The 16547-nt window shown below is 45.6% G+C and overlaps 1 protein-coding gene across 2 annotated transcripts in view; it reads right to left on the bottom strand.

Annotated features, from left to right (window-relative positions):
- PYGB (glycogen phosphorylase B) overlaps positions 1 to 16547 on the bottom strand; it is a 149820-nt gene that overhangs the window by 109511 nt on the left and 23762 nt on the right. Inside the window, exon 1 of one of the 2 annotated variants that reach the window (XM_077282856.1) lies at positions 10750 to 11178. The exons of the other annotated variant lie outside the window; for it this stretch is intronic. Within the exon in view, the coding sequence (XP_077138971.1) occupies positions 10750 to 10992 (243 nt within the window). The 5' untranslated portion in view covers positions 10993 to 11178. Of the gene's footprint in view, positions 1 to 10749; positions 11179 to 16547 lie in introns of those variants that run through there. 2 annotated transcript variants of the gene reach the window in all.

The raw sequence follows: 16547 nt of genomic DNA, 5'->3' as shown, positions 1-16547 counted from the left end.
CTTCATTCATAGTAGGTGGTTAGCCATATGTGCCAAAAGAGGTAGGATACACAGACAAGATCTCAAGTAACCCTCTCATGATTACACTGCACCTATGTACACCGTACGAATGGATCATCCCATATGATGGAAATACATGTATATCCATATATCCACGTAGCCCACATGCTTTTTCCCCTATTTGGACCATCCATTTTTGTTCATACGCCATTACCTTACTGACTTAGCTACATCTTTGTTCCTTAGGTGAGGCATCTTCTTTTAAAATTTAAGATTTAACATTCTACTTCATATTTAATAAAGATGTATTGATATAGTCTATTGATTAGCTTATTTCTTGATTGACCTGACGTTCACTTTACTCCCAGTATTGTTATTGCTATATCTGCAGCACGATATTCTCCTTAAACAATGTGCTGCCGAGAGCAATGGCCATCTATGCACACAGACCAATCCATTACTGATTGTTCTGGGACTATATTAAACTAGATGGTGGCCCGATTCTAACGCATCGGGTATTCTAGAATATGTATGTATGTATATAGCAGCCACATAGTATATAGCACAGGCCACGTAGTATATAGGAGCCATGTAGTAATTAGCAGACAAATATTACGTGGCCTGTGCTATATACTATGTGGCTGCTATATACATACATATTGTAGAATACCCGCTGCGTTAATACAGGCCACGCAGTATATAACAGTGGCCACGCAGTATGTAACACAGCCCAAACAGTATATAACAGAGCCCACGCAGTATATAGCAGCCATGCAGTATATAACACAGGCGACGTAGTATATAACACTGGCCACGTAATATATAGCACAGTCCACGCAGTACATAGCAGCCACGCAGTATATAGCACAGCCCCCGCACTATATAACACTGGCCATGTAATATATAGCACAGCCCACGCAGTACATAGCAGCCACACAGTATATAGCATAGCCCCTGCAGTATATAACACTGGCCACGTAATATATAACACAGCCCACGCAGTATATAGCAGCCACGCAGTATATAACATAGCCACGTTAGTATATAGCACTATGGACTATGGCCGTCGCTGATTGGTCGTGGGCATTTTGCCAAGACCAATCAGCGATTTGGATTTCCATGACAGACAGAGGCCGCGACCAATGAATATCCACACCACCACCGCAGACACCAGAAGCTGCCAAGTGATAGCCCCTAACGGGACTCCTGCACCTCTCCAGGGATCTATGCCCTCCTTTCCATATCTACCGTTAGAAGTAAGGTTTGAGAAAGACCCAGAGGGTCGAAACGTTACCTTGCAACACCGCGGTGATACCTCTATTTTTGGTGTTTTTTCAAAATAATTAAAAAAAACACGTATTTGGCTAACAATATTCTGAAGACATCTTTCTTGAGTGCGACTGTTGATGTTCACAATGAATATCCACGACAGACAGAAAGACAGACAGACAGAAGGACAGACGGAGGTGACCCTTAGACAATTACCGTATATAGTAGATGAGGTCTCCCTGCCTAATGCCACAGGGAGGACAAAGCACATTGTCCCTGGTCTTAAGGGCGTAGACAGAGGTGGCATGTACCTCCCCTGGTGGTCCTGTCCCAAAGTCAATAGAGAGAGGATTGGGGTCCACCATCTCATTCACTAAGGACCATTGGGACGCACTACTCGGTAATAAATGTACTAGTGTTATACAAAAAAACTGCCAGTGCCTGGAAACAATCCATTATTGAATTCTCACAAATGAATAGAACGGCTACTTCTTAAATGGTCACTGAAAGCTACCTAGCTTCACATGGGGAACCTTCATTAATGGGTAACAACAATGGAGGGATTTTATTTCTATTGTGTCTGGCTCATTGCTGAGGTTACTGGCCCCCGGCAGTACTGAAGTGGCCTGCTACAAGGCATGGAGTGTGCGCCCCTTGCAGGCTCTAAGCTTTGGATCCAACAGAGCGGCTCTGAAGCTGGCGGATGGCTGGATGCTTCCAGCGTCAGTATCCATGCAATTCTCCCATCCTGCAAAGCAAAACTGCCCCTGCTAGCAGCATAACAGGGCAATCAGTTCAGAACAGCAGCGCCATCATGCTGCAGGTCTGAACTATCAAGGAGTGCAGGGCTCCCGGCAAGCAGGAAGCTGGAAGGCAGGGGAGCAGTGTGCTAACGATGAAAGAAAATCTGGGACTTCTGGATATGAGCGGATCCAGTCCCCCTCACCAATCAAGCTAAACGCCTTTCTAGTGGCCCAATCGCCCTTTAAATTTAAAGGGAACTTGTGACCATGAATCTGCAGGCACCATGTTATAGGGCAGGAGGAGCTGACTATATTGATATATGGATTCAGGATAACCTCTCACTAAAACTTCTGCTCTTTCAGAGGGGTTTTGTCCAGTGGGCGGTCCGATCAGTGACCAGCAGCTGTATCTACCCACATTTATACAGAGAGCGCTGTCAGTCACTGATCGGACGGCCCATTGGACTGTTAACCCCAGAAACAGCAGAAGCTTTAGTGATTAAAACATTGATGATACTGAATATTTTCTCACATACCTGTTATGACCCCAGTGGACAGGGTCTCAGAGGTACGTGTAAGTCTGCGAGATACAAAAATCCAGCTCATAGGGCAGTGGTAACTGGGTTGACCAAATATCTACTCCTAACGCCAACACTAGAAGTAGCCGGGGATCATGCCTACGGTGATCGCTAGATGACTCGCGCCAGCCGGAGAATCTAACTACCCCTAGGAGAAGAAAACAAAGACCTCTCTTGCCTCCAGAGAAAGGGACCCCAAAGCAAGATACAAGCCCCCCACAAATAATAACGGTGAGGTAAGAGGAAATGACAAACACAGAAATGAACCAGGTTCAGCAAAGAGAGGCCAGCTTACTAATAGCAGAATAAAGCAAGATAACTTATTTGGTCAACAAAAACCCTATAAAAATCCACGCTGGAGATTCAAGAACCCCCGAACCGTCTAACGGTCCGGGGGGAGAACACCAGCCCCCTAGAGCTTCCAGCAAAGGTCAGGATACAGATTGGAACAAGCTGGACAAAAATACAAAACAAAACAAAAGCAAAAAGCAAGGAAGAGACTTAGCTTAAACAAGCAGGAACCAGGATCAGTACACAAGAGCACAACAGATTAGCTCTGATTTCAACGATGCCAGGCATTGAACTGAAGGTCCAGAGAGCTTATATAGCAACGCCCCTGAACTAACGGCCCAGGTGAGCATATAGGAGAAGACAGAAGCTCCAGAGTCAAATCACTAATGACCACTAGAGGGAGCAAAACGCAAATTCACAACAGTACCCCCCCTTAGTGAGGGGTCACCGAACCCTCACCACGACCACCAGGGCGATCAGGATGAGCGGCGTGAAAGGCACGAACTAAATCGGCCGCATGAACATCAGAGGCGTCCACCCAGGAATTATCTTCCTGACCATAGCCCTTCCACTTGACCAGGTACTGGAGCCTCCGCCTGGAGAGACGAGAATCCAAGATCTTCTCCACCACGTACTCCAACTTGCCCTCAACCAACACCGGAGCAGGAGGCTCAGCAGAAGGAACTACAGGCACAACGTACCGCCGCAACAAGGACCTATGAAACACGTTGTGGATAGCAAACGACACAGGAAGATCCAGACGAAAGGATACAGGATTAAGGATTTCCAATATCTTGTAAGGACCAATAAAACGAGGTTTAAATTTGGGAGAGGAAACCTTCATAGGAACAAAGCGGGAAGAAAGCCACACCAAATCCCCAACACGTAGTCGGGGACCCACACCGCGGCGGCGGTTGGCAAAGCGCTGAGCCCTCTCCTGTGACAACTTCAAGTTGTCCACCACAAGATTCCAGATCCGCTGCAACCTATCCACCACAGAATCCACCCCAGGACAGTCAGAAGGTTCCACATGACCCGAAGAAAAACGAGGGTGGAAACCAGAGTTGCAGAAAAACGGCGAAACCAAAGTGGCGGAACTAGCCCGATTATTAAGGGCAAACTCAGCCAACGGCAAGAAGGTCACCCAATCGTCCTGATCAGCAGAGACAAAACACCTCAAATAAGCCTCCAAAGTCTGATTAGTTCGCTCCGTCTGTCCATTAGTCTGAGGATGGAAAGCAGACGAAAACGACAAATCAATGCCCATCCTACTACAAAAGGATCGCCAGAATCTGGAAACGAACTGGGATCCTCTGTCTGACACAATATTCTCAGGGATGCCGTGCAAACGAACCACGTTCTGGAAAAACACAGGAACCAGATCGGAAGAGGAAGGCAGCTTAGGCAAAGGAACCAAATGGACCATCTTGGAGAAGCGATCACATATCACCCAGATAACAGACATGCCTTGAGACACCGGAAGATCAGAAATGAAATCCATGGAGATATGTGTCCAAGGTCTCTTAGGGACAGGCAAGGGCAAGAGCAACCCGCTGGCACGAGAACAGCAAGGCTTAGCTCGAGCACAAGTCCCACAGGACTGTACAAATGACCGCACATCCCTTGACAAGGAAGGCCACCAAAAGGATCTGACCACCAGATCTCTGGTGCCAAAAATTCCTGGGTGACCTGCCAACACCGAGGAATGAACCTCGGAAATGACTCTGCTGGTCCACTTATCAGGCACAAACAGTCGGTCAGGTGGACAAGAATCAGGCCTATCAGCCTGAAATCTCTGCAACACACGTCGCAGATCTGGAGAAATAGCTGACAAGATAACTCCATCCTTAAGAATACCAACAGGTTCAGCGACTCCAGGAGCATCAGGCACAAAGCTCCTGGAAAGAGCATCGGCCTTCACATTCTTTGAACCTGGTAAATACGAGACAACGAAGTCAAAACGGGAGAAAAACAATGACCAGCGGGCCTGTCTAGGATTCAGGCGTTTAGCAGACTCGAGATTGATCACAAAAATCTGATGTGTCAAGACCACCACACGATGCTTAGCACCCTCGAGCCAATGACGCCACTCCTCAAATGCCCATTTCATGGCCAACAACTCCCGATTGCCCACATCATAATTTCGCTCAGCAGGCGAAAACTTCCTAGAGAAAAAGGTGCAAGGTCTCATAACAGAGCAACCAGGGCCTCTCTGCGACAAAACGGCCCCTGCTCCAATCTCTGAAGCATCCACCTCAACCTGAAAGGGAAGCGAGACATCAGGCTGGCACAAAACAGGCGCCGAAGTAAACCGACGTTTCAACTCCTGGAAAGCCTCCACGGCAGCAGGAGCCCAATTAGCCACATCGGAGCCCTTCTTGGTCATATCCGTCAAAGGTTTCACAATGCTAGAAAAATTAGCGATAAAACGACGGTAGAAGTTAGCGAAACCTAAGAACTTCTGAAGACTCTTAACTGACGAGGGCTGAGTCCAATCAAGAATAGCTCGGACCTTGACTGGGTCCATCTCCACAGCAGAAGGGGAAAAAAATGAACCCCAAAAAGGGAACCTTCTGCACACCAAAAAGACACTTTGAGCCCTTGACAAACAAAGAATTTTCACGCAAAATTTTAAAGACCATCCTGACCTGCTCCACATGCGAGTCCCAATTATCAGAAAAAAACAGAATATCATCCAGATAAATGATCAAAAATTTATCCAGATAGTTCCGAAAAATGTCATGCATAAAGGACTGAAAAACTGAAGGGGCATTAGAGAGCCCAAAAGGCATCACCAAGTACTCAAAATGACCTTCGGGCGTATTGAATGCGGTTTTCCATTCATCACCTTGCTTAATGCGCACAAGGTTGTACGCACCACGAAGGTCTATCTTGGTGAACCACTTGGCACCTTTAATCCGGGCAAACAAGTCAGACAACAGCGGCAAAGGATACTGAAATTTGACAGTGATCTTATTTAAAAGCCGATAGTCAATACAAGGCCTCAAAGATCCGTCCTTTTTAGCCACAAAAAAGAATCTCGCACCAAGAGGGGAAGAAGACGGACGGATGTGTCCTTTCTCCAGAGACTCCTTGATATATGAACGCATAGCGGTATGTTCAGGTACCGACAGATTAAACAGTCTCCCCTTAGGAAACTTACTGCCTGGAATCAAATCTATTGCACAGTCACATTCCCTATGAGGAGGCAATGCACTGGACCTGGACTCGCTAAAGACATCTTGATAATCAGACAAATACTCAGGAACTTCCGAAGGCGTAGAAGAAGCAATAGACACAGGCAGGGAATCCTCATGAATACCACGACAGCCCCCAACTAGACACTGACATAGCCTTCCAGTCCAGGACTGGATTATGGGTCTGTAACCATGGCAGCCCCAAAACAACCACATCATGCATTTTATGCAAAACAAGAAAACGTATCACCTCGCGGTGTTCAGGAGTCATGCACATGGTAACCTGTGTCCAAAACTGCGGTTTATTTTCTGCTAATGGCGTAGCATCAATACCCCTAAGAGGTATAGGATTTTCTAATGGTTCAAGAATAAAACCACAGCGCTTAGCAAATGAGAGATCCATAAGACTCAGGGCAGCACCTGAATCTACAAACGCCATGACAGGATACGATGACAGTGAGCAAATCAAAGTTACAGACAGAATAAACTTAGGATGCAAATTACCAACGGTGACAGGACTAACAACCTTAGTAAGACGTTTAGAGCATGCTGAGATAACATGTGTAGAATCACCACAGTAGTAGCACAAGCCATTCCGGCGTCTATGAATTTTCCGCTCATTTCTAGTCAGGATTCTATCACATTGCATTAAATCAGGTGTCTGTTCAGACAACACCATGAGGGAATTTGCGGTTTTGCGCTCCCGCAACCGCCGGTCAATTTGAATAGCCAGGGCCATGGTATCATTCAGACCTGTGGGAATAGGAAAACCCACCATAACATTCTTAATGGCTTCAGAAAGGCCATTTCTAAAATTAGCAGCCAGTGCACACTCGTTCCAATGTGTCAGCACGGACCATTTCCGAAATTTTTGGCAATACACTTCAGCCTCGTCCTGGCCCTGAGACATAGCCAGCAAGGCTTTTTCTGCCTGAATCTCAAGATTGGGTTCCTCATAAAGTAAACCGAGCGCCAGAAAAAACGCATCAATATCAGCCAATGCCGGATCTCCTGGCGCCAACGAAAAAGCCCAATCTTGAGGGTCACCCCGTAAGAATGAAATAACAATTTTTACTTGTTGAGCAGAGTCTCCAGACGAACAGGGTCTCAGGGACAAAAACAATTTACAATTATTCCTGAAATTCCTAAACTTAAATCGGTCTCCTGAAAACGGTTCAGGAATCGGTATCTTGGGTTCAGACCTAGGATTTCTGATAACATAATCTTGTATACCCTGCACACGAGCAGCAAGCTGGTCCACACTTGTAATCAAGGTCTGGACATTCATGTCTGCAGCAAACACAAGCCACTCAGAGGTAAAGGGGAAAAGAAAAAAAAAAAAATGAGAGAGGAAAAAAAAAAACTCAAAATTTTCTTTCCTATAATCCCACTTCTGCAATGCATCATACATTCAATACTGGCCTGGCATACTGTTATGGCCCCAGTGGACAGGGTCTCAGAGGTACGTGTAAGTCTGCGAGATACAAAAATCCAGCTCATAGGGCAGTGGTAACTGGGTTGACCAAATATCTACTCCTAACGCCAACACTAGAAGTAGCCGGGGATCATGCCTACGGTGATCGCTAGATGACTCGCGCCAGCCGGAGAATCTAACTACCCCTAGGAGAAGAAAACAAAGACCTCTCTTGCCTCCAGAGAAAGGGACCCCAAAGCAAGATACAAGCCCCCCACAAATAATAACGGTGAGGTAAGAGGAAATGACAAACACAGAAATGAACCAGGTTCAGCAAAGAGAGGCCAGCTTACTAATAGCAGAATAAAGCAAGATAACTTATTTGGTCAACAAAAACCCTATAAAAATCCACGCTGGAGATTCAAGAACCCCCGAACCGTCTAACGGTCCGGGGGGAGAACACCAGCCCCCTAGAGCTTCCATCAAAGGTCAGGATACAGATTGGAACAAGCTGGACAAAAATACAAAACAAAACAAAAGCAAAAAGCAAGGAAGAGACTTAGCTTAAACAAGCAGGAACCAGGATCAGTACACAAGAGCACAACAGATTAGCTCTGATTTCAACGATGCCAGGCATTGAACTGAAGGTCCAGAGAGCTTATATAGCAACGCCCCTGAACTAACGGCCCAGGTGAGCATATAGGAGAAGACAGAAGCTCCAGAGTCAAATCACTAATGACCACTAGAGGGAGCAAAACGCAAATTCACAACACATACCTATACATAGGTATACCTCGCCCCCCCTTCTCTATAACAGTGCCTGCAGATTGGGAAGCATTTTTTATGGTGACAGGTTCCCTTTAAATCTTCTCTCCAGGGACTGCCCCTCACCCCATTCATGCTCTTCCACTAATCTTACAGGCTAATTGTATTCCTATAGATTAGCCACCACGGTGTCTTCTCTTTATTCTGCTTTTATTTCTAATGTCTCACACCCAAGATTAGTTATCTATTGTAAATCAGATCTAGATTTCTCCTGTACTGAAAACACAATGAAAACAATGGAAAATAAAAACACACAATGTCTAGACACTGAATGCTTCCCCCAAAACTGACTTTACTTTGTTCTGCCAATTTGCACACAACAGATGATGTTCTCCTGCCACCCTGCACACATCAGCGATCATACAAACGTGACCTGTAATGGGGAATGATCTATAGAGAAGAGGATGTACAAAACAACAGAACGGAGTATACAAGTCCCAATACGCATTTTATTTAAAAATTGTATAATTTTATTTATATTATCAAAATATATAACTCAAACTGAGTAATCAAATATAAATACAATACATATAAATAACAGGATTAGTGGAGGAGGAAACACTATAATAGTGGCGGAGCAGATGACAACACCTATCACATCATATCACAAGGACTGCTATTGTGGGAGCCATAGTATGAAAACAGTCTGTGGCAATAGCCCTAATCATCATAGCTATATTGCTCGAAAAAAAAAAAAAAAAGTTGCAACAGTGCAGGTTATATCACTAGCTAAAGTGCCATAGTGCCTACAGGACTCATCACCTCATATCATATAAAGCAGCTTACCCATTAGGTCTGAGATGTCTCACCACGCTCCACACACCACCCCCTTGACGCACGTTTCGCGGTCGCTTTCTCAAAAAGGGGTTTGTTGCTAGCTCACTCTCTCACCGGTTAAAATAGGGCGCATACAGGAAGTCTCATCAAGCGCATCGGCGCACATGTGTCCAAGGTCCAGATCTATCATACCCGGCGGTCGTCAGAGCCGCACACACAGGGGGCGGAAAACCGCTCAGTGACGTCACATGGTGTGTGTGCGGCATCTAATGATAACCGCCCAGGAAGTCAGGTGCATAGACTCTAGAGCACGTGTGCGCACAGCCTGAGACCCTCCCACCGAAGTCCATGGCGGCCGCCATTTTCTGTATGTTACATACTGGATATCATTTAGAAAATGGCGGCCGCCATGGACTTCGGTGGGAGGGTCTCAGGCTGTGCGCACACGTGCTCTAGAGTCTATGCACCTGACTTCCTGGGCGGTTATCATTAGATGCCGCACACACACCATGTGACGTCACTGAGCGGTTTTCCGCCCCCTGTGTGTGCGGCTCTGACGACCGCCGGGTATGATAGATCTGGACCTTGGACACATGTGCGCCGATGCGCTTGATGAGACTTCCTGTATGCGCCCTATTTTAACCGGTGAGAGAGTGAGCTAGCAACAAACCCCTTTTTGAGAAAGCGACCGCGAAACGTGCGTCAAGGGGGTGGTGTGTGGAGCGTGGTGAGACATCTCAGACCTAATGGGTAAGCTGCTTTATATGATATGAGGTGATGAGTCCTGTAGGCACTATGGCACTTTAGCTAGTGATATAACCTGCACTGTTGCAACTTTTTTTTTTTTTTTTCGAGCAATATAGCTATGATGATTAGGGCTATTGCCACAGACTGTTTTCATACTATGGCTCCCACAATAGCAGTCCTTGTGATATGATGTGATAGGTGTTGTCATTTGCTCCGCCACTATTATAGTGTTTCCTCCTCCACTAATCCTGTTATTTATATGTATTGTATTTATATTTGATTACTCAGTTTGAGTTATATATTTTGATAATATAAATAAAATTATACAATTTTTAAATAAAATGCGTATTGGGACTTGTATACTCCGTTCTGTTGTTTTGTATTTATTGGGGAGTTTCCTAGACTGTCCTATTGTTTCGGACAGAAATATTGGGAGAGATATAACAATCCTTGTCTCTCGGCCACGCATATGTATTAATTTTTGTGAGTTTTGTATTGAGAGAAGAGGATGTGCAGGGAATCGGGGAGGATGCAGGCAGGAGCCCCTCAAGGTCACCAGATGAGGGGACATGGAGGCCGCAGCAGATCAGCTAGGAATGAGGCATCTCCTGCTCAGGGACGCAGGGCTCGCTCACAGGCGTCCTCCACACACATCCAGAGCTGCAGGGATTGGGGTGAGGGTGAGGTCAGACCCAGCCCTGCAGCCCCAGCACTGACCGCAGCCCCCTGCAGTGTTACAGCGCCACCCCTGCTGATGGCCAGTGAGGACACCTACACACCAGCAGGCTGGCCGGATTAACCCGCTGTGTGCCAGCTGCTAGACGAGATGCTGCAGTCATTCTGCAAAACAAGCCAAGATGGAGCCAGTGGAGCTGCCCTGCAGGGGGCACCCGGCACCTGTCCCTTACCTTGGGGTCTTTCTCGTAGTAATACTGCTGGGTCCTGATCCATCTCCCCACCAGGTGGTCCCTGACAGTGTGTGCCAGGGCGAAGTAGTAGTCTCTGGGGGTGGACACGTTCCGGTCTTTCACCAGGGTGAAGTGCAGATGCCTGTTGAAGCTCTTCCTGACCTCGGACACATCCCCGAGCCCCGCGATGCCCCGGACACTGATCTGCTTCCTCTTGTCGCTATCGGACAGCGGTGCAGCCATGGCTCAGCAGAGAGTGACGGGTGTGCGGAGCGGTGAGGGTCGTCAGGCTGCGAGCTGCAGTGAGGAGGAGGGATGCGCCTGCGCGGTGTGGCCTCCTGTACACAGGGATCAGAAATAACAGGGATGTGCCACAATCGCCTCGTCCTCCCTCACTGATCAGCGCGGCTCCTCCCCGGGCTCTCATCTGCTGGGACGTGTGCACACTGGGATTGTGTGGCCACAAGCTTCTGACGTCATACATTTCTGCAAGAAGATGACGTCATACCACTGAGGATTTCCTAGCCTGTAATAAAACCATAGTGGGCAGGGAGGGAGATTATTAATAATAATAGGAGTGTGGAGACACCAGGGAGGCACCGACATGGCAGCAGGTGTAATCAAATGAAGAATGACCCAAAATGTACCAGAAGAATAACATAAAATGTAGTCACAATGTGTTTCGCCTGATTCCAGCATTCTTCAGGTGTCTCAGCCCCTGAGGAAGGCTTGGCACAGCCAAAACGTGTTGTGTTTTTAGAATAAATGTTATTCCTGTACCTTGCTGGTAATTTTTCCATTTGATGACGCCTGCTGCCATGGGCGCGCCCTCCCTGGTATCTCCACACTCCTATTACTATTAATGGCGCACTGTCAGGGCTCTTTTGGAGGAATCTCTATCAGCACCTCAGGTTGACTGCACCAATTGGATTCATTGTACACATTTATAAGAGTTGTGCCCAATTATCCATTAAGTGAACAAATTCCCTGATTCTGATTTTAATATTAAAAAAAAAATAAAACTTACTATGTTGAGAAAGCGACATCCTTCCTTTTTCCCTTAAGCGAATTCCAATAATAATGATAATAATAACTATAAGTAGGTTTCAGTGAGAAGGTGCTGATCCCCTGAATAAAAAATATATTATATCATGGCCTTAAAATAAAAATAAAAAATACACGGTGCTCATTCAATATAAAAAAATACACTTTGCGCCAAATAGATTAAAAACAAAACACTGACCCGTGGAATAGATCAATAAATATACACTGTGCCCCTAGAACATATGAATATACTGTGCCCTCTGGAATAAAACAAAATCCCATTCGTCTTACATTGGGTGGTCCCGTGTAGCCCGCTGTCCTGACCGCTCTCTTGGGCCATGTGCACACGTTGCAGATCTGCAGCTTTTTTTCCGCGCAGAAACGCTGCAGATCCGCAAGTGATTTACTGTATAATGTAACTCAATGGGAGAAAAAATGCTGTGCTAATGGTGCAGAAAAATCCACACGGAAAAAGCAGCAGATTAAAAAAAAAGGACCATGTCAATTCTTTTTGCAGATCTGCTGCGTTTCTACACCCATTCCATAATAGAAATCCATAGGGGTAAAAAAAGGAAGAAATCCACACAAAAACCGCAAAAAAAAACGCGCAGATTCTGACCTGCGTTTTCTGCCAAGAAATACAGAAAATTCCACAGTCAAATCCACAACGTGTGCATATACCTTAAGGTCCAGTTACATGGGGGCACTAAATATCCGAAGACCAGTAAACACTTACTGTTTGGCGGTTGTATATTTTTCTTGTTTACACAGGCAGAAGGCAGTGAATGATGCGCAATGATCTGTAATAGATCGCTCAGAGCTGCCGAGAAAGATGCAGCACAAAAGATCACTGATAACTGAGCATTTTGCTCATTATTTGGACAATCAGCCTGTTTACATTGAAAGATTATTGTGAAACGAATGTTTGTAAAAATGCTTGTTCACGATAATCTTCAAGTTTAGATGCAGCTTTAGAACAAAACGTGAGATTGCAACTCTGGAAGTCGACTATGGCGGTAGATTTCAATGGCACCCCATGGTGCCGCAGCAGCCCGGTTGAGAAATACTGGTCTAGGTAGACACAGATGTGTCCTGCTTGACTTTTTTAAGCGGGGCGAGATGACTGTCTCTGAAAAAAAAAAATGGTGCTGATCGTTTTCAGAAGAAAAATAAGGAAGCCACATCAGTAGTAGCAAGATAATAGTGCTGTGTTTAGGAACTTTGTAGCCATAGTTTTCTCATTATGGCTTGTAATTAAATGTAATTTCAGAAATAATAATTTCACCTATATAAATTATTTTGGGACCATAGACAATCTGATCATTAGTGATGATGACACGTATGGACAAATTTAGCAATAGCAATGGACTTTGGTGTGAAAAATTAATTCCTCTGATATCATGCTACACTACAACACTACAGCCATCATTCAAGAGTAGAGGGGCCACATCTAGAGCACTTGCCAGAGTGGCGCACACTGGAATATAACGTCTTATCATTAGTCTTGCAATGCAGAGACGTTATATATCTTTTTACCGTGTTAGCCAGTAGATAGAAAAAGATTTAGAATTGAGAGTCCTCAGTGGTTGATACCTTTTAATGGTTAACTGAAAAGATGGTAACAAATTGCAAGCTTTCCAGACTACTCCGGTCCCTTCATCAGGCATAGACTAATACAAAATCTGAAGAAAAACATATTTATACACAACACAGCACAGAAAGAAATGATGCAATAGATAAGGCAGGTGACGTGAAGCAGAACTATCATTATGGGAGAGAGATAAACAGGTGTGGCTTTAGCCGCAGCAGCCGGCTCCTGCCTTCTGTCACCCACTGCTACTCTGCTGGCACTGGATGGGCCCCCCCTGGCTCACGGGCCACATAGCAGCTATGTGGTGTGCTGCTATTAGCGACACGCCACTGGCTGGGGGCAGTGGGGGCCCTAAGCAGCTGCCGGCCCTGTAGGCCAGCATGTGTCAGTGCCTGGGCCCACTGGAGAATCCTCCGGTTCTCCGGTGGGCCAGTCCGACCCTGGTGACTAGCATCATAAGCATGTTTCACATGATTGCCCAGTGATTACTTTAACTACAGTTATTCTGCAAGAGGAAATATGTACAAACAGCTTTTCCCCCCAGATAAAGGTGATCTTCAAAACCAAACCATTTAGTGATTAACTCAATAAATGAAGTTGCTATGACTGACAGAGGACTTTGTAAAGTGGCTGCTCACTGATGTCATAATGTTGTAAATATCAACTGGCTACCTCTATTTCAGCCAAACAGTTCCGTGCGTATGTTGTAATTGCAATCTTTTTGCCTCTTGTAATACTTTGTAACCAAAAAGATTGTTGCCTATTGGTGAGAAAACTGCCAATATACTGTATATCTGCATTCCTTCATCATCATCATCATCATCATCGGGAAATTGCTCTACCACCATGGGTCATCATTAATGGGGGACCACTCTGAAGTAGCGCAGCACAACCATCCACAACTACCTTTTTACTAGCAAACAAAATTCTTCTGTAATAAAGTAAAAACAATGCTGTGAAGTGAACACCTGTAATTCCCTGCACAGGCTTGACCTCTGCCCCATATACATATAGTAGAAATATAATATTTCATAAAAGGTCTGGTATCGGAGGATAAAAGCTTGCCTGCTATCTTATAACTTTGTAGAACAAAATCCATCGTGCTACATTGGGAAGTGACTTCCTACAGATGAGATTCTCAGACTTTGGATATAGCTCATTGCCTAGGATATGTGCAAAAACAAAAATAGACAAAAGAACTTGTGCATGGGCAGTGCCATTAATGGAGACGGACACAATGACATTGACTGCTATTGTATGAAAATGGCTTGTTAAAAAGGCTGTACGTTATTACAAGAAAAATAAAACTTGTTTCTATCTTGACTTATTGTCTTCATGAGCCATCAACAATTCAATTTGACCATACTGACAGAATAGTGTTTCGCATTTAATAGGCAATGTATCATCCGAAAATATGCTATTTAAACTAAAAAAAAAAATATATATATATATATATATATATATATATATACAGTATATGGCACAATAACACCACTAAAAAGCTCCGGCAAGTGTCCAGGGTTGCAGAGCAGCGTTGGAAGAAAACATATTCGCAAGACAACGTCACTGCATTCAAACAAGCAACACTCGCTTTCAAATCTAATCTCATTTCTGCTAAACAGGCCTACTTCACAACCCTCCTTTCTTCCCTATCCTACAACCCCAAATAGTTACTCAAAACTGTTAACTACCTCCTCCGCCCCTACTGTCCCCTCCAACCTCCCTCATCTCTGCCACACACTTTTAAAAATAGGATGGACCAAACAAGGCAAGTCTTCATTGTTCATCCCCCACAACCCCTTTGTATACCAGACCAATGCCCAAACCCCATAACCTCCCTATCCAACATCACTGAAGGGGAGCTTAATTGTCTCCTCTCCAAATTGCACCTCACCACCTGTGCTCTCGACCCCATCCCATCTCATCTCCTCCCCAACCTCGCCATCGCTCTTATCCCATCCCTAACCCACCTCTTCAACCTGTCACTAACTTCTGGTGCCTTCCCTTCTGCTTTCAAACATGCCACAATCACGTCTATCCTTAAAAAGCCAACCCTCGATCCAACTGCTATGTTCAGCTATCGCCCAATATCGCTGCTCCCATTCACTTCCAAACTCCTGGAGCAGCACGTCTGAACTTTCCTCCCACCTCTCATCTAACTTGCTCTTTGACAATCTACAATCTGGTTTCCGCCCTCATCACTCAACTGAGACAGCCCTGACCAAAATTACTAACGACCTACTTACAGCCAAAGCTAACGGACAATACTCTGTACTCCTCCTAGACCTGTCCTCTGCTTTCGACACAGTTGACCACTGCCTCCTACTACAGATCCTTTCCTCCTTTGGCATCAAAGACCTCGCCCAATCCTGGATCTCCTCATACCTTTCCAACCGCACATTCAGCATCTCCCACACACTACCTCCTCATCCCAATCTCTCTCTTTTGGAGTGCCCCAAGGCTCTGTTCTAGTACCCTTACTCTTCTCAATCTATACTCTTGGCCTGGGACATCTCATAAAGTCCCATGGATTCCAGTACCACCTATATGATGATGACACCCAGATCTACCTCTCTGGCCCAGACGTCACCTCTCTGCTGTCCAGAATCCCGCAGTGTCTATCAGCCATATCCTCCTTCTCCTCTGTGCATGCCCTCATCATCTCCCGCTTCGACTACTGCAGCATGCTTTTCTGTGGCCTCTTGGCTAACACGCTTGCACCACTCCAGTCCATTCTTAACTCTGCTGCCCGACTAATTCATCTCTCTCCTCGCTACTCCTCCGCTTCTCCCCTCTGCAAATCTCTTCACTGGCTCCCATTCCCTCAGCGTATCCAGTTCAAATTACTAATACTGACCTACAAAGCCATCCATAACCTGTCTCCTCCATATATCTCTGAACTAATCTCCCGATATCTTACCTCACGTAATCTCCGGTCCTCAAAAGACCTCCTCTCCTCCACACTTATTCGCTCCTCACAAACCGCTTCCAAGACTTCTCCCGAATATCCCCCATCCTATGGAATTCTTTGCCCCAACACATCCGACTATCAACCACATTCGGATCCTTCAGACGGAACCTGAAAACCCACCTCTTCAGGAAAGCTTACAGCCTGCACTGACCCCACTGCCTCCTCAACACTACCAGAGCTGCGGCAACTCCC

The sequence above is a fragment of the Ranitomeya variabilis genome, chromosome 2 (assembly GCF_051348905.1).
Source record: "Ranitomeya variabilis isolate aRanVar5 chromosome 2, aRanVar5.hap1, whole genome shotgun sequence".
Classification (NCBI taxonomy): Eukaryota; Metazoa; Chordata; class Amphibia; order Anura; family Dendrobatidae; genus Ranitomeya; species Ranitomeya variabilis.
The sequence above is the reverse complement of the archived record's forward strand: the minus strand, read 5'-3'. Positions and strand labels throughout refer to the sequence as shown.